Source organism: Alligator mississippiensis, chromosome 15 (genome assembly GCF_030867095.1).
Source record: "Alligator mississippiensis isolate rAllMis1 chromosome 15, rAllMis1, whole genome shotgun sequence".
Taxonomy (NCBI): Eukaryota; Metazoa; Chordata; order Crocodylia; family Alligatoridae; genus Alligator; species Alligator mississippiensis.
The window spans coordinates 26,453,830-26,470,823 of record NC_081838.1 but is presented as its reverse complement, the minus strand read 5'-3'; the positions used below and the strand labels follow the sequence as shown (position 1 = coordinate 26,470,823).

At 60.6% G+C, this 16,994-nt stretch overlaps 2 protein-coding genes across 2 annotated transcripts; one reads left to right on the top strand and one right to left on the bottom strand.

Annotated features, from left to right (window-relative positions):
* Positions 1-3,675: 3,675 nt before the first annotated feature.
* On the bottom strand, positions 3,676-7,929 carry LOC102570856 (zinc finger protein with KRAB and SCAN domains 8). Its single transcript, XM_059718939.1, has 4 exons — positions 7,256-7,929; positions 6,917-7,130; positions 5,856-5,936; positions 3,676-5,416 (listed from the first exon to the last, which is right to left on the bottom strand). The coding sequence occupies exons 1-4, from the start codon at positions 7,763-7,765 to the stop codon at positions 4,581-4,583; spliced, it is 1,641 nt and encodes a 546-aa protein (XP_059574922.1). The 5' UTR covers positions 7,766-7,929; the 3' UTR covers positions 3,676-4,580.
* Positions 7,930-8,176: 247 nt separating this feature from the next.
* LOC102570621 (zinc finger protein 397) lies at positions 8,177-16,649 on the top strand. Its single transcript, XM_059718938.1, has 5 exons — positions 8,177-8,308; positions 12,426-13,149; positions 13,268-13,478; positions 13,745-13,831; positions 14,973-16,649. The coding sequence occupies exons 2-5, from the start codon at positions 12,547-12,549 to the stop codon at positions 15,758-15,760; spliced, it is 1,689 nt and encodes a 562-aa protein (XP_059574921.1). The 5' UTR covers positions 8,177-8,308; positions 12,426-12,546; the 3' UTR covers positions 15,761-16,649.
* The last annotated feature ends 345 nt before the right edge of the window (positions 16,650-16,994 follow it).

Here is a 16,994-nt window from a genome sequence, read left to right as displayed (position 1 = left end):
TCCGCCAGAGACAGCAGACCCACCCTAGGACACCCCCAGTGACCTCAGAGCAAACTTCTTCTCTTCTGTCACCCCCAGAAGCAATCTTTTGTCCCCTGGAAGCGCTAGACCCCCCACTCATGTATCATCATGCACCAGCCTAAAATCTCCTTGTGGCCCAATTCACCTGCAGGACCCCCACAGTACCCCATAACCTCCCCCCTACCCCCCTGACCAGCTCAGAACCAGGACCTCAGTCATACTACTGTATTGCCACCTGCACCATCTCTGTTCCTCAAATCCCACCTGGCTCTGTGTGTCCCCCCAGACCCTACAACCCCCCCAAACACCTCACTTCCATCACATCCCAGCCACATTAGGCCCCATAATCCTCCTCACCACCCCACACCCTGTAGCTCCCTGACACCACCCATACCCCAAACCCCCCTGGCTCCCTCAGACCTCTGAGCCTCCACTGCTCTCGTACCGCCCATGCCCCAATCCCCCGCACACATCCCTGGCTCTACCCCCTCCCTGCTCACGAGCCCCTCAGGCAGGGATAAGGGCTTTGTGCACCCCTGGCCTTACTCCACATGGGGAGAAATGCCACCCCTCTGCCCCCAAACCACACACAGGGGAAGTATGGGGAAGGAGCACTGCTTACATTGAGTGAGGGACCCAGGTGTCCAGGGAGGCAGGGAGGGGGGGACCTGGGAGTCCTATCCTGGCCTCTCCCTGGCTCTGGAGGGGTGCTGTACCCCCTTAGCCCCCCACACTGCTGTTACCCCATTGCCTCCTAAGCAGGGCAGGTCACAGATAAGGTAAGCCCCTGGGAATAGGTTCTTCCCCTAGCAAGAGACCCTGCATGTGCCCATGGGACAGGGCCCAGAGTCAGTGAGAGGCACAGGCCAGGCCCTGGGGGGAGGATAGGAGAGGGGGATGACAAGTATGGGGGCTCATGCCTAGACAAGGCCCTGCCCCAGGAGCAGGGAAGGAGCAGGGCTGGATCTGGTTGTGCTGGGCCACCCTCACACTAAGCTACAGTCACGGAAAGCAGTATGGGAGCCCACCAGGGACCTGATAAAAAAGAAGAAAAAGAAAAATACAGGAATGAGCAAAAAACGGCAGCTGGATGACTGTAACGAGGAAGAACTCTCTAATGAGACCCCATGCTGGTTTGCTAGAAGCAGGAGGCGAGGACCGGGGACCTCTAAGCAGAGTTGGGGTCCCGGGAAGGTGGAATATTACTGCCCAAGGGGCTCATAGCAAATTCTTTACTGTTTGGGTTTTGAGTGAACTCCCCTGGTGCCTGACAGCACACTGCAGCCCTGTTCATGGGGATGTGGCAAGTGCCACCTTCCTGATGCCAAGTGCAATGCACGTGAGGGCTTGGTGGCAGGCATAGTAGTGCGTGGGCCAAAGGGCCCCGGGTTTCTTGATCCTTTATAGCTGGGATGCACAGGATTTGGAGGAGGAGACTGGACTGGTGACAGCAGAAAGGACTCAAGAGAGAAAGGGTGAAGGACCCCTGAGTCCGGGCCTGCTGCCGTCTGACTCATCGCACCCGCTTCTCCCGCACCGCAGAGGTAGAGCCCAGGTGCCCGGGCTGCCAGCGCCTGCTCCACCCAGACCCCAAGAGTCCTTGGACCTTGCAGTAGGGACTGGTTTTGCATCGGATCAGCACCAGGGGCAGGCAGCGTGGGGGCATCCCCTTCCTACAGGGTCTGCAAGGAGGGTGCCCAGGTCTAGCTGCTTTGAGGCCCAGGGGTGAACTGGGCTCAGGAGGTGGTCAGGAAGTTTTGGGAGGGGTGGGAGGCTGCAGGCCCAGCAGCCCTGTGTGATGTGGTTTCAGGATGGGGCAGGGGGACAAGGGGAGGGGGCATATCCTTCCCCCCTGCCAGCCCAGCCCCTCCGGCAACAGGAATAACTGGGGCAGGCCCCGAACCAAGGGATTGGAGTCCGGCTGAGGCTGAGCCCCCTGCCCAGCTGCGGGACTGGGCCCAGAGGAGAGGAGAGGAGAGGGGCTGAGGAAGCAGCTGGGGCAGATGGGGAGCTTGGAGGTGTCACGGCCATGTCTCTTCTCAGCCGGTTGTTCCTTGGGAAGGTTCCCCTAAGGCCTGTGGGGGTGTCCGCACGCATGTCCACGTCTGTTTTTCGGATGCCTGGGCTCTGCACCCCTCCCCTCCCTTGGGCCGGGCTGGATCCAGGGTCAGGGCCAGCAAGGCATCCGTAAGAACTACTTCACAGTCAGGGCGGGTAGGACCTGGAACCAACTTCCAAGAGAAGTGGTGCTGGCTCCCACCCTGGGGGTGTTTAAGAAGCGGCTTGACGCCTACACGACTGGGGTCATTTCAGCCCAGTTTTCCTCCTGCCCAGGCAGGGGGTCGGACTTGAAGATCTGCAAGGTCCCTTCTGACCTGACTTCTATGAAGGGAGGTGGAGGGCTGGGCTGGAAAGCAACAGGTGTCTTTGCACAACCCGGGACTAGAGATCGGGAGTGAGGGGCACTGGCAGAGAGGCAGGGCTGCAAGTCGGGAGTGAGAAGAACTGGCACGGCCATAGCGAGGCCAGGCAGAGGTGGCCAGGCCGTGGGGTGGGCTGGGGTGCCAGGTTCAGGGTAGGCTCTGAGGGGTTTGGGGGCTTCTGGGGTCAGGGGGGTAGGGCATCTGCAGGTAATGGGGCTGGGCAGGTTTAGCAGGGGTCAGGGAGACTTGGCCCTGGCACTGGCTCAGCCAGACCCCCACCCAGGCATGGCCTCCCCACTGTCTTTTGCAGCTCAGACACCCCAGAGATCCAGCAACCACCTCCCCCAAATCATCCATTCATGGCCAACCGTCACTGTGGGCCTGTGCTGCCCTGGTCACACACAGCAATGGGTGCTGCCCATGGTGGGGTGCCCGCGGTGCCAGACCCAGTTCTGCTAACACCCCAGGGGGAAGCTGAGCACTAGCATCCCTGCACGCTTGCTGCCCAGCAGCAGGGCTGTGGGGAGTGCTGTGGCCCCAGCCCATGGCTCCCTGACACTAAGCACAGAGCAGTCAAGCTCACTAGCCCTTAAATATTATTCCCCCCCCCCCCCCCCAAGCAGTGACAGCAAAAGGTGTCTGTGGCCCTTCCCCACTAGAGTGCAATCCAGTGCAGGGCTGGGGGCTTGTATCATGAACCCCAAAGTGCCGGGGTCAAGACCCATCTCCCCCTGGGGTCCCAGTCCTGGAAGGGCAGGAACTGATCCCTGCCCTGCAAACGATGCCCAACCACAGCAACTGCAGCCATGAGCTGCCAAGCCCACTGCTCTACTGCAGCCTCCAGCTGGTGTCTGAGCCCGTCTCCGCTGGAGGCCCGTTGCCTGCTCTTTTGCCATGTCCAGCATATTGGGATGCACCAGGGCTCAGGCTTGGGGGGATCCCAGAGACTGACCCCCTGCTAGTTCCTCGAGAAGAAGCCCCCAGGCCAACCCCCCTAACAGAGACCCAGCCTCTATCTTATTGCCCCCACCTGAGCAGAGGCAGACAAGGGGGTGTCAGTGCCCTGGACCCCAGACGTTTGAGTACCAAACACGGCAGCCAGGACAGAAAACTGCCCAGATTGGCTACAGGACCAGCCATGGAGGAGGCACCAACCAAAGGGCGTGTAGCATTTCTTTCCCTGGCTCAGCAGTCCATTGGGTACCAGGAGACCAAACCACAGAGGCAGAAATGAAAAGGGAGCAGGTCACAGCTTTATGCCTCCCAGCTGGAAATGCCCCTGCTCCACAGGCCTGGGAGGAAGGGGAGGCCTGCAGGGCCTTGGTTAGGCTTCCCCATGTTCCCAACCCCCGCCTCCTCTTTGGGGCACATGAAGCTGGATGCATTGTTGCACACAGCCGCATCCTGTTCCAGCCGAGACCAGCTCCCATTCACATGCATGCACGTGCTCCTGTTCAACCTCACCCAAACCCCTGAAAATAAATGAATGCATTTACTTCTGCAAACAAGGTTCCTTGGGTGAATTTGATATCTTCTGCAACACACCCTCCTCTCAGCTTTGAGTCAGTGTCAGAAAAGGCCTTCATTACCTTTGGCCCTGGCTAATAATTCACCCCTGCATATCTGTTGAGATGGGGAGAGACCCCCTTGTCCCCGCAGCCAGTCTTGGGGGGCAGTGTGATGCTCCTCTTGCACCTGCCGAGGGGCGACATGGGCCACAGCACTGGCCCATGCTGAGGCCCTCAGGGAGCTCTGCCCCTGCTCAGCGCAGTTTCTCCAGAGGGGGTGCTGCCAGGGCCAGGATGGGCTAGGGGGAGGTGCAGGCACGGCCTTTAACAGGGGGTGGTGGGTGAGATAGGAAGGGCCCATGCTTTGCATCTCGACAGTTATATTGGCCTGGAAGGTACAAACTTCCAGGGGAAGAAAGGGGAGGGTAGGAAAGAGGGAAAAGAAAGGGGAGGAAAGGGGAAGGGATCTTTCCCACACACCCTGTGCTGCTCCACTGCCTTCTGTCCCCATGCTGGGGTTTACGAGACCTCCAGGTATCGTCACCTGAGCCGATGAGAAAGAAACCAGCCGTGTCTGGGCCGGCTCCAGTGGTTTGTAACTGCAGCGAAGCAGCTGAAGACTGGGACCTCAGACAGGATATTCAGAAATGGCCTCCCCACTGCGAGGCAGGGGACCAGATGGGGCCAGCCCTGGGCAGGACGGGCTCTTCCCCGTGTGGCTGCGCTGGTGCCGTGCCAGGTCCTGGCCACGTGCAAAGTCCATCCCGCACTCCATGCACCGGTGCCGCTTTGGGCTCAGCTGCCCGCTGCGGTGGCTCTCCAGCTTGTCTGGGCGGGCAAAGCTCTTCTCGCAGTCGGCGCACCAGTGGGGCTTCTCCCCAGAGTGGATGTGCTGGTACCGTGCCAGGGCCGAGCGCTTGGAGAAGCTCTTCCCGCACCTCGCACACTGGGGCGCCTTGGAGTGGACTTGGTGGTGGGCAGCCAGGTTGCTGGGGCTCCCGAAACTCTTCCCGCAGTCGGCACAGCTGTTGGGTTTGTCCCCGGCATGTGCTCGGGCACGCAAGGCCAAACGGGTCTGGCGGTCAAGGAACTTCCCGCACACGAGGCCGGGCCAGGATCTCTCCCGCCACGTGGCTGTGGCAGGCTCCTGCTTCTCCCCGAAGCCCTCTCCACCCCCTGGGTTTGGACACTGCCCTTCTTGCCGGGGAAGCTTTCCCAGCTCCGTAACTGTCTCCTTCCGTCCCTGGCATGGTTGGGGCTCCATCCTCTCCCCGTTCTCAGGCCAAGCTGGGGCCAGGACCTTGCTTACCACCACTGTCCCACTCGGTGCGAGAGGCAGGGCATGCAGCAGAAGCAGCTGGCCCTGCTCAGGTCTCGGGGATGGTTTCCCCAAGGAAGTCCTCAGCTGCTCCGGGGCTCCAGGCCCATCCTTGCGAGGCTCAGCTTTCCTCCGGGTCCTTGAACCTGCCAGGGGACGACGAGAATACATGGGTCAGCCCCAAAAAAGCAAGCCCCGCTGCTCCCTGGTGCTGGCAGGCTCCTCTCCGGACACAAGAGAGGAGAGAGAAGGCAGAGTCAGAGGCCCACAGCCCTTGCCCACGGACCTCCACAGCCACAAAGCTGCAGGTAAGCCTCCAGGACTCAGGCCCTGAGCAGAGTGAGAGCAGCATGTATCTGCAGGGACATTGCTTCCTCCGGGAGACACCCAAGGCGTCCTGGTGCTGCATCAGGATCCATAGGATAAGGGGAAGGGGAAGGAAGGGACAGGGCTGTGCGCTTCAGGGTCGGGGAAGCCTCCTGGGGCGTGCTGGGAGAACAGGACAAGCCAATGTGCTGGAGCATCAGTCCTCACTGAAGCACTATGGGGGAACTTCCCACAGAGGGAAGGACCATTGCTCCATACCTGCATCTGAGGACAGGCCTTGTTTGGGGAGCCAGGTTTCATCCTCTGATGAGTCCCAGGTGTCCTCTGTGTCAGGGGAATCTGCAGCAGGACAGAGGCTGAGGGTCAGTATATGGGAACCAGGCAAAAAATCAAGGGGAAAGCCCATGTTCTCAACACTGGCCCTGGCCTGTGCATAGCCACAAAGAGATCTTGGTTGGGGTGACAGGGACCAATGATCTCAGTATGGTAAAACTACAGGTCCTGACCCAGATGGAGGATCATTGGGCTGGGACTGCAGTGATGCAGTGGAAGAGATTGGGGCTCCTAGCACTGGGTACTGCTCCATGACCCCCGTCAAGTCTCATTGCACCAAAGGAGCTCACAGAGAGAAACAAAGTCGTGCTCACACCACAGCCTGGCAGAAGAGATTCAAAACCCTCACACTGTGGGCTGGAAATCAGAGTCATTGGAAACAAGGGTTGGAAGGGACCTCAGGAGGTCACATGTCATCCAATCTCCTGCTCCAAGGAGGACCAGCCCCAACTTCATCATCTCAGCCAAGGCTTTGTCTAGACAGGCCTTAAAAACTTCTGAGGATGGAGACTCCACCACCTCTCTGGGGAGCCTGTGCCAGTGCGCTGCTACCCTCCTCATGAGAGTTTTTCCTAATATCTAACCTCAACTTCCCTTGCTGCTTCTATTCACTCCCCCTCCCCAGTCTTCTCTTCTGCAGATTAAATCTGCCCAGTTCCCCCAGCCTCTCCTCACAAGTCATGTGCCCCAGCCACCCAACCATTTTCATTGCTTTCAGCTGGACTCTCTCCAGTGTGTCCACATCCTTTCTGTAGTGGGGGGCCAAAACTGGACACGGGATTCCAGATGTGTCCTCCCAGGTACTGAATAGAGGGGAAGAATCACTGCCCTCCATCTGGCAACGCTCCTACCCATGCAGCGCAGGATGCCATTAGCCTTCTTGGCAACAAGGACACACTGCTGGCTCCTATTCAGCTCGTCCACTGTCACCCTCAAACACCCCCAGGTACCAAGCCTCAGGCTCTGCTGTCAATGCTGCATGTTACCTGAGTCCTCGTGTGGTGGGGGCTCCTCTTTGAGGATGCAAGGTGGCTCATTCAGGGGCCCCGGGCTTTCACCCTCTCCTGCCTCCTCCTCCAGGGGCACGTGCACGGGATGTGGCTGCAGCAGCTCCAGGCAGGAGTCAGGAGGTTCCCACAATGCCCTGGCCGGTGCCATCTTGTCTGAGGCTTCGCCCTCCACCTTCACGTGCACCGTGACCTGGGCAGGAGCAAAATGTGTCACCAGGGAGCCAGAAACTGGGAGAGATGGGGTGGAAGGGAACATCCCCCAGACCCACGGACCCAGGGCTGGCAGCATCGACAATCGGGGTACAACGGTCTCACCTGCAGCTTCTCATCCTCCGCCTGCCCCAGCTGAACCCCCTCGGCCAGGGCCACAGCCTGGGCGCAGGTCTCCACGCCGCGCCCCCACTCCCAGCTCCGCGTCTCCCGGGGCAGGATGGCCAGGAACTGCTCCAGCACCACCAGCTCCAGCATCTGCTCCTTGCTGCGGCGCTGGGGCTCCAGCCAGCGCTGGCAGAGCTCCTGCAAGCGGCTGCACACCTCCCGCGGCCCCGCGGCCCCCTGGTAGCGGAAGTCCCGGAAGCGCCGGCGCCAGGTCTCCGGGACGTCAGCGCTGTCCCCCGGCGCCAGGTCCGGCAGCTCCGGGGTCCCCGTGGCCGCCCCAGCCTGGGCAGAGGGCTGCAGTGGGGGCACGACCTCCTGCCATTGCACCTCCCAGCGCTGCACCGGCTCCCCTGGCTGGACCCTCCTCGGGGACCCGCTGGCCTGCACAACACGAGGGGCTTGCCCGGGCCCCAAAGGCTCGGGGCCTGCCAGCTCTCGCTGCTCCATCGTCGGGGAGGCCACGGGGAGCTCACGCCGGCCCCCGCATAGCCCCCGTGCTCCGCGTCTGCCTCTCCTGGGCCCAGCCGTCTGCAGAGAGGACACCACGGTTAACGCAGCCTGCTGGCCCCAGCTCCGCGCCCCTCTACCCCGCACCCCGCACTGCCAGGGCCAGGCGCCGGCCTGCTCCTGAAGACCCCCCCCACCCCTGAGACGCTGCCCTGATGGGGCACCGGACCCCTGCAGCCCCCCACCATGGTTCCCAGGCAACACATGCTGGACACTCCCCCCGCCAGGGGACCCCAAACCCGGCCACCGCCCTGCTCAGCCAGGGAGACCCCGGGTCCTGCACCCCAACACCGCGCAGCCTTGGTCGCCGCCCCTGCCCCGCCCCGCCCGCGCCCCGCCCGCGCCCCGGCCCTGCCCTGCCCGCACCCCGACCCGCGGCCCGGCCGAGGCGGGCGGTGTTCCGGGGAGGAGCTGGGCTGAGCCGCGGCCCCTTCCCGTCCCGCCTCTTCCTCCTGCTTCCCTGAGAGCCCGGAGCCGCCGGCGGTGAGCGGGGCCGGGCGAGGCCGGGCGGGGGCCGGGCCGGGCCGGGCCGGGCGGGGGGACCCGGAGGCTGCGGTCCCGGCGGAGCTCAGCACCTCCCTGCCGGGCTTGGGAACCTCCCAGGGCGGAGCCGCAGCCCTGCCGGGCTCCTGAGACGCCTTCCTCGGCCCAGGCCTCAGCTTACCCTGCTGTAGCCCGAGCCCATTGCTCCGTGCTCTGTCACCTGCCACCGTTGAGAGCAGCCCAGCTCCATCCTCTTTGCCCGGGAGTTGAAGACAGCTATTAAATACCCCCCCCCCCCCCTCGGTCTTCGCAATGATATGACATCTGGGCTGGAAGGGACCTCACACGTTTAGTCTTTGGGACCCCCCTTCAGGGGCTGGAGGCTGCTGTGCAGCTATGGGGCGCATTACCCCAGACCCCGAAGCACCCCCCTCCCCTGCCGGCAATGTGGACCCCAGTCCTGCCATGCGGGGGTTGTTAAAATGCCCCCCAAAGACCCCTGGCAGAGGCCGGGTGGCAGAGGAAGTTAGAACCCCCATAGCCCATACCAGTGGGACTGGGGTGGGGGGATCCCACATGGGCGTGTTAGTGTGACCCCGAGCGGAGGCAGGACCCTCTAAGAAGCGCTGTGCAAAGCTGTGCAGGGGCCTGGGCCGCAGCCCAGCAGAGGCCTAAGCCCCACGATGGCAGCAGGGGCCACCAAGGGCCCATCACCCGTAGCTTTGGGGGCAGCAGAAAGGTAGAGCAGGGACGGGAGTCAGGACGGTGTCACGCTGCCGCCCCTTGTCCCTCTTCTCCAGCTCCGGCTGCTGAGATCCCGGCTGCACAATGGGTCCCGTCCCCCACCAAGCCCCGGGACCCTGCCCTGGCTCTGTCCTGGCAAGACCAGGGGTAACTTTGTCTGGAGAAGAGAAGCGGGGGGTTAATAACCGCCTTCAAATACCCAAAGGGCGATTGTACGGAGCAGAGATGGGCTTTTCTGGACTAGGGGCAGTGGGCACAGGCTGCAGCCTGGGAAGCTGAGGTGGGAGAGGAGGAGGAAGTTTCTGATGCTGCAAGTGGTCAAGCGCTGGACCATGCTGCCCACAGATACCCCCCCTTCCCCCTCCCCAGCTCACTGTCTCCTTAGGGACCCTCAGCAACGCTGGTTGTCTCTTTGCACCTCCTTTTCCCTCCATCCCCAACTCCCCCTGTAGCTCTCAGGGGGGAGAGGCCTGCTCCTGCCCAGGCTGGGATGACATGACCCCTGCACTCCCCAGCCCAGGCACCAGCCCACCCTGGCTCTGGGGACCGGCTGGTGCTGTCCAGACTCCGTGATGCCATGCCAAGCAGGTCTGTCCGTGGGAAGTGGAGCTCCCCACATGGAGCCCCGCACCCCCTGCCCATTGCTACTTATCTTCCACCCGGCATGTGCCCCCAAACTGAAGGGCTGGTTCTGGGCTTTTGTATGGCAGGGAGGTGTTCTGCAATTTCTGGCAGGCAGTGCTGCAGCAGTGACAGGGTTCATCCCACAGCGTTGGGGTCCCGGGCAAGGTGAAGGTGGTCACAGACCAGTGGGTCTGGGTGCACGGGAACTTCCTACCTCATTGCACTGGCACCAACCACACCAGTGCCTGCCTAGGGCTCTGGGTATCCAGGGAGCGGGGAGTGGGCCCTGGCTGCTGGGTGGGAGGCGGCACCCTCTGCTGCAGGGTTGGGGTTGTGGGGTACCAGCCGTGCTGGGCAAGGGAGGGGCTATCTGCAGGACAGGAGCAGTGCTAGAGACCAAGGGGGGCAGTCTGAGTCCGTGCAGGGCAGTGAAGCATGGGTAAGGGCGGTTACAGATAGAGACGGCCGCAATTCCCTGTGCCTGGCTTTGGGACACGGGCTGCAGCAGGTCCTGTTGCACTGGGGCTGAGCCCGGGGATGGGGGCAGCTGCGTGCCCTGGGAGGGGGCCACCAGTGGATGCAGAGACTGCAAGAGAAGGGAGGGATTTGGGCGTAGCCTTGGCCCGGTTTGATAAACACTAGCACGCCACGAGGGAGGAGTGCTCAACAACGTGGCTTTATGCCTTGAACCAATGAAACATCCGATCCAGGTCCTGGTTTGCTTTTGGGTGGGACCTTCTCCTCCAGGTCCACTTGGGATCCAGTGGACTCACGCTTTCCGTGGCTGGGCTTTTGCATGCAGCCCAGAGTTCATTAGCTTCAGAGCCCTGGCACAGAGCACAGCGTTAATGAGCTGCAGACCACTCCGGCTGCTTTCCTCTCCCTGTGCGTAGTGCTGGCTTTTGTTCCCCTCTGTACGTTTCTCCCCGGAAACACGTGGGTGCTTCTTGTGCTCTGGAACAGCTGAAGGGTTAGGGTTGGAGTTAGGGTAGTGCTACATGCAGAGAGAGAGGAAAGCAGCCGGTGTGGTCCTGATTTGGACGGTGATGGTCAAGAGCAGGGGCGGGCAATTATTTCAGGCGGAGGGCTGCTTACTGAGTTTTGGCAAGCCATCAAGGGCCACATGACAGCCAGGCAGGGGCAGATAAATATTAATTTTCTAAAAATTTCAGGGGCCCCGCAGGCCAGGTAGAATGGCCTGGCAGGCCACATCCGGGCCTCATTTTGCCCACCCGTGGTCAAGAGGATCATCCAGAGACCCAGATGCCTTGTCTTCTTGCACTGCAAGCACACGCTTAACTCGATTCAGTTTCTCACCAGGTTTCGAATTGCTGCAACCTCCCTCGGTGTCACCTCCCACAGCGAATGGGCGTTCACATATCTTATTTTCTTTTTTCTTTTTATACTGGAGGTTTCTCATGCATCTCCATTTCACTGGGAGATATGCCCTGGGATAGCCCATTATTTTGCTGGACTCACTTTTGGCCTCAGGTTTAATATTTCTGTGTTCCTGCTCTGGTTCAGTATTAACTTCCCGTTGTTCCTTCCACTGCTACTGGCAGAAGCCAGTCCCTCTCCTTGGCAGTGCTTGATGCAGCCCTGTCTATCTAAAATTGTGGGATGCTGTCACCTGCATGCATGTGAGGTTTTTAGGTTTTAGGCACTCGTTGCAGTGCAAGCAGAGCTTCCCAGATGCAGCCCAGGGTTTGGGGCATGTTGCTTTTCATCTGCTCCTTTGCTCACTTTCTTTGCATGTAGAAAATTGCACCTTGTAAGGTGGCTTCTTACCCACAAATCCCTTCTGCTAGGTGGCTCTTTTGGGCCACCCTCTTTCATGTATGGGCAACTCTTTTTGAAGTATTCAGCTCTGCAGCTGGGCCCTTCACAGCTCCTTCTGCCTTGCACATGAGGACAGGAAGAACTTTCTCACAAGGAGCGTTGTAAAGCAGTAGGACAGGTCACCCCTAGAGGTGGTGGAAGCTCCATCCTTGGAAGTTTTTAAGACCCAGGTAGACAAAGCCTTGGCTGGGATGATGTAGTTGGGGCTGGTCCTGCTTTGAGCAGGGGGTTGGACTAGATGTGTCCCTTCCAACCCTCATTTTCTATGCTTCTATTAGAAGAACTAAACAATACACTTTATTTGTGGAGCAGTGGGCAGCCTCTGCCAACCCTTCATCTGGCAATAACTGACTACCCTAACTGAGGGGCTCTCTCCGTATTCCCAACTTTCATGGTCTTCTAAGAAAGGGAGTGTCTCTAAATTCTCTCTCCTGTCACTACAGTGGGGTCGTGGAGGCATAGACTGTAGGGTTGTACTGGCAAGGCTGGGCTTTGGGGCTGTACTAGAGGGTGGATTGTGTGACATGATGCTGGATGCTGTGCATGGATCCTGTGCAGGAATCGGGCTCTGGGGTGGTGGGCCACTGGGGTTGTGGATGAGATGTTTTGGGGAGGCGGGCTGGGAGCCACGTGTGATACCTGTTGGGTATGGTGTGTGTGAAGCTATAGGGGGTGGGGATCATATGTGGGGTGGCAGACACCCAGGACCCTCCCCAGGGCTGCTCCCTAAGGCCTCCTATGAGGATGGACCTAGGGAGAGTATTATGGAAGCTGGCCGCCTACCCACAACCTGTGTCAGGGTTGGCAGGGGTCAGCCCCTCTGTGTGGGTGAGTTGGGTGTGTCAGTAGCACATCATGATCCTGGGTCCCTTGTCAGCCCCCAAATTCCATGTTGTCACCGTCCCTGTAGGTGGGCCAGGGGACAGACGCTGCCGACAGGGGACAGACGCTGCTTACAGGGTCCAGGAGCGAGTGGAGAGACAACGAGAGCACAGGCCCCACACTGGGCTGAAGCCTCCCCTGCAGAGAACATGGCTGCTGAGCTAGGGCCTGCACCCATGCCAGCCCCCAGCCTGCCTCTCCCAGCCCTGCTGAAGACAGAGGAAGGGGACCCAGTAGCCCCTGCACCTGGAGCAAGAGCCAAGGAGAAAGTCTTGGGTGTCGTTCAAGGAGGGACCAGCAGGAGGTCCTTGAGATGGGCAACACCCCAGCAGATCAAGCAGGAGCTGCAGGAGGAGCCAGTCCAAGGCTGGGAGGTGGCACAGGACCCACCATTCTCTGCTGAAACTGTGCCGGTCCCGGTTCCCCAACAACCACTGGAGCTGGTGTCAGGGGATGACTCTCCCACCCTGGAGGCACGGCGCCAGAGCTTCCGCAGCTTCTGCTACCAGGAGGCCGAGGGGCCGCGGGAGGTTTGCAGCCGTCTACAAGAGCTCTGCCAGCGCTGGCTGGAGCCCCAGCACCGCAGCAAGGAGCAGATCCTGGAGCTGGTGGTGCTGGAGCAGTTCCTGGCCATCTTGCCCCAGGAGATGCAGAGCTGGGAGTGGGGGCGCGGTGTAGAGACCTGCGCCGAGGCTGTGACGCTGGCTGAGGGGTTCCAGCTGGGGCAGGCGGAGGAGGACGAGAAGCTGCAGGTGAGAGTGTTTCACCCTGATCCCCGATCCTGCTGTCCACGTCTCCCTGGATTTGCGGATTTTCCCTCCCACCCCCATCTCTGCCAGGTCCCCAATGACATGGTTGTCTTGTCGCCAGGTCACAGTGTGTGTGAAGGTTGAGGAGGCAGCGTCAGACAAGATGGTGCCGGGGGGGGCATTGTGGGAGCCTCTTGACTCCTGCCTGGAGCACCCGCAACCCCAGCCTTTGCATGGGCCCCAGAGGGAGGCCGGATGGAGCGGGAGCCTGGGGCCTCGGGGCGAGCCACCTCGCATCCGCAAAGACCAGGCCCAGCCCTGCCAAGCATCAGGTAATGTGCCACGCCAGAGCCTGGGGCTCTGGGTCTCTGCCCTCTGGGACGGGCTGGGGCTGTGCTGGTGCTGGGAGAGCAGCACCCAACAGGAAGCTCCTTTGTCCTTTTTGGGCCTGGTCGGTGACTGAGCCCCATTACGCCTCCTCTGCTGCCCACTGTGACCCCTTTCTAACCTCAGGTTGTTCGGGTCTTTAGGAAACAAGCTCTCAGCCACATCTGGCTTGCTCTTGTATAATTAACATTTGGCCTCCGTCCCATTGCAGGCTCCCCCGGCACAGATGAGACCTGGGACTCAGCCGATGAAAGCACCTCAGGCTGGTTCCCCAGACCAAGCTCTTCCCCGGAAGCAGGTGAGGCACTGTCCTTCCCAGCAGCAAGAGGCACCGTCCATCAGGGAAAACTGGAGCATTTGGATGGGGATTGGTTCTCGAATGGCACAGCTTCCAGGGCCCCCCTAGAAACCCTCCTGCACCCTGAAGAAGGTGGCTCTGCTTTTTCCCTTCTTCTCCCATGGTTCCTGGGCCAGGACTCTGGTGGAGGGCTCCTCTGCTACATTACAGTCCCTTCTGTCATCCCCGACCCACTCAGAAACCTTCCAATCCCACTCACCTACCATGTCTTGCTGGGAAAAAAGAGGTGATTTGGGAGGTGTCCTGCCTCTGCTCACAGCAGAGGGTGAGGGGACCCAATGGCAGGGTCTTACCACTTGACCGGACTCTCTGCCCATTGGCTCCCCGAGTGTATACTGTCTCAGGTGCCCATGCCCCTGTGCCAAAGGAAGGCCCTTGGGCAGGAAACTGGGGCATCTTCCCTTTAATGGGCAGGGATCATCCAGCCTTCACAGCCTAACTGACCCCTGCTCTCTTCTGCAGGGGGATCTTTGATCTCTCCTGGCCTCTCCCCATATCTAGTCACTTGGCCTACTCAGGCGTACGTGGCTGGAGTCTGCTGCAAAGCTGAAGTGGGTAGGGAGCTTACAGCATTGTCTTCCCACTCTCCCCCAGGCTCCATTTCTGGCCGTAGGTCCCTGCCAGCCCCAAATGTTGTGCCCTGAAAGGGGCCAGGCCTTTCCAGTCTTTTCTTTCCATAATCCATAACCCCCGCCTATGTAAAATCTGGATCCTGGCAATGCACCAGGGTCTCTGGTGAATCTCCCCAAGGAAGCAATGTCCATACAAGCTCTGAGGTGCAGTCAGAGTCACTGGGGCATCTCTACAGCTTCATGGCCATGGGAGCCTGTTGGCAAGAGCCGTGGGACTCTGCCTCTGCCTTCTCTCTACTTGCTCATGCACTGAGGCCAGAAGGGGTTCTTGGTGCCTGGTTAATATGCTCAAGAAAGGACCCAGGCTGGGCTGGTGCTGGTGCCTGTGCTGGTGTTGAGGACCCAGCCCATGGTCATAGCACACACTCGCCAGGAGGGGAGAGGAGCAGTGTCTTCCCTCTGCCAGCAGCGCCAGGGCCAACCTGTGGCTTCTGTTGCCCACTCAGCAGGTGCCAGGACCCTGGACAGAGCTGAGGAAGGGCCCATGGGCGAGGCCCCTAGGGGAAAGCAGGACCTGGCTTCCAAGACCAATCCCAAGCGCCACCCCTGCCCCAAGTGTGGGAAGCTCTTTGACTGCCCGTCGCGCTTGGCGCTGCATGACCGGCTGCACACTGGGGAGAAGCCGCACGGCTGCCCTGACTGTGGGAAGAGCTTCACCCGGCCCTACGACCTGGCCATCCACCGCAAGGTGCACTCGGGCGAGAAGCCCTACGGCTGTGCTGAGTGTGGCCGGAGCTTTGCTCGCTCCGACACACTGGCATCGCACCGCAAGATCCACTCACTGGAGAAGCTATACCGCTGCACTGACTGCGGGAAGCGCTTCACGCAGCGTGCCGGCCTGGCCTCCCACCGCAAGTTCCACTCGGGCGAGAAGCCACACCGCTGCCCCGACTGCGGCAAGAGCTTCGCCCTCTCAGATGCCTTGGCCACCCACCGCAAGATCCACTCAGGGGAGAAGCAGTACCGCTGCACCCAGTGTGGCAAGAGCTTTGCCCAGCCTGCCGGCCTCTCCAACCACCGCAAGTTCCATTCGGGAGAGCGGCCGCACCGCTGCGAGGAGTGTGGCAAGTGCTTCGTGCGCCGCCCTGACCTGGCCCGGCACCAGCGCATTCACTCAGGGGAGCGCCCCTTCTGCTGCCCCATCTGCGGGAAGGGCTTCATTGAGGCTGGCCGCCTGACACAGCATCGACGCATCCATATACGGGAGCAGCTCCTCCACCCCTGGGAGCCAGTGTAGTTCTGCCTGTGGTCGGGAGAGGGCATTGGGGGCACCTCCACTCTCAGCACCCACCAGGGCTGTGCCCGTCCCACCCATGCACCAGGTGCAGGAAGACATTTTCCCTGCCCTGATCCCTCCCGAGGTGGTGCCAGACCCAGCAGGCAGACCCTGGGCTTCAATGAGGAGCTTCTGAGCTGCAGGGAGTTAGCTTAGGGAAGTGTTTGCTGAACCTCCTTTTTACCCCCTCATACCATATTGACTTGAATTTAAGGCGACCTCCTCCCTTCCATAATTAGATGCCGTAGGTGGAAAAATATATTGTGTTATAATCAGGGTTCCGGGTTTTCCGTTTCCCACAGGAAAACAGAGAAAACTACAGATTTCCCATTTTTATCAGAGAAAATGTGGATTTTACCTTTTAGCCTACTGTCCCCTGCCAGCCTGCTTCCCTCCCCCACGACCCAACTTGGCTGGGGACAGAGGAGCCGCAGGGAGATCTCACCACTGCTCGCCCAGCACTGCCCCAGTGATGTGCTTCCTGTGCGTGGGGCTGCACCCCTGAATGCAGTGGCAGGTGCAGGAGGCACATCAGGGCAGCAGCAGTGATCCCCATGCAGCCCCGCTGTTCCCAGGTGCGCGGGGTCATGCCTGCGGGACTGCAGAGGCCCCACGGGATGGAAACAGGGCTGGAGCTCAAGCCCTCAACCTGCCCCACACACAAATCTGGTTGCATGGGTCCCCTCCTGGCCCCCGGGAGTGCGTGTGGTGGTGGGGAGCCACCCTGCCTGAGCCTGCAGCAGGCAGCAGGGGGGAGCAGGGGCAGGGGGCTGTGGACCCGGGTCTGTAGCCCTGGCAGCTGGAGGTACTAGCAAGGCTGTGGGGGGGGATCAAGAGGCACAAGCAGGGCTGGGGGAGCTGTTGTGGGGGGCAAGGGGCACAAGCAGGGCCAGGGAGGCTGTGGGAGGAACTGAGGACCACCAGTAGGGCTGGGGGGCTGTTGTGGGGAAAGTGAGGGGCAAGAGCAGGGCTGGGGGGGTTGTGGGGGAAGAGTGAGGGGCACCAGGAGCACTGGGGGGAGGGCTGGGGGGGCCTTTAATTTTAATAACTGGTTTTGGGGGGTTTATCAGAGAATTTGTGATTTCTTTTTTATCAGGGAAACCAGGATCCCTGGTTATAATTTTCCAGGTATCGAATCTAATTATGGGAGAGTCGTATTCATGGCCCCAACCTGCAGCAGCAGTGCAGACTGTGT

What these genes read in the sequence shown, in the direction of transcription:
- LOC102570856 (XM_059718939.1), bottom strand. Translation starts at nt 7,765, where the DNA reads ATGGAGCAGCGAGAGCTGGCAGGCCCCGAGCCTTTGGGGCCCGGGCAA. An exon ending in CCCACCACACGAGGACTCAG is followed by an intron (nt 5,937 to 6,916) that starts GTAACATGCAGC and finishes GTCCTGCTGCAG; the next exon opens with ATTCCCCTGACACAGAGGAC. An exon ending in AGGCCTGTCCTCAGATGCAG is followed by an intron (nt 5,417 to 5,855) that starts GTATGGAGCAAT and finishes GTCCCCTGGCAG; the next exon opens with GTTCAAGGACCCGGAGGAAA.
- LOC102570621 (XM_059718938.1), top strand. Translation starts at nt 12,547, where the DNA reads ATGGCTGCTGAGCTAGGGCCTGCACCCATGCCAGCCCCCAGCCTGCCT. An exon ending in CCAGCCCTGCCAAGCATCAG is followed by an intron (nt 13,479 to 13,744) that starts GTAATGTGCCAC and finishes GTCCCATTGCAG; the next exon opens with GCTCCCCCGGCACAGATGAG. An exon ending in AAGCTCTTCCCCGGAAGCAG is followed by an intron (nt 13,832 to 14,972) that starts GTGAGGCACTGT and finishes CCCACTCAGCAG; the next exon opens with GTGCCAGGACCCTGGACAGA.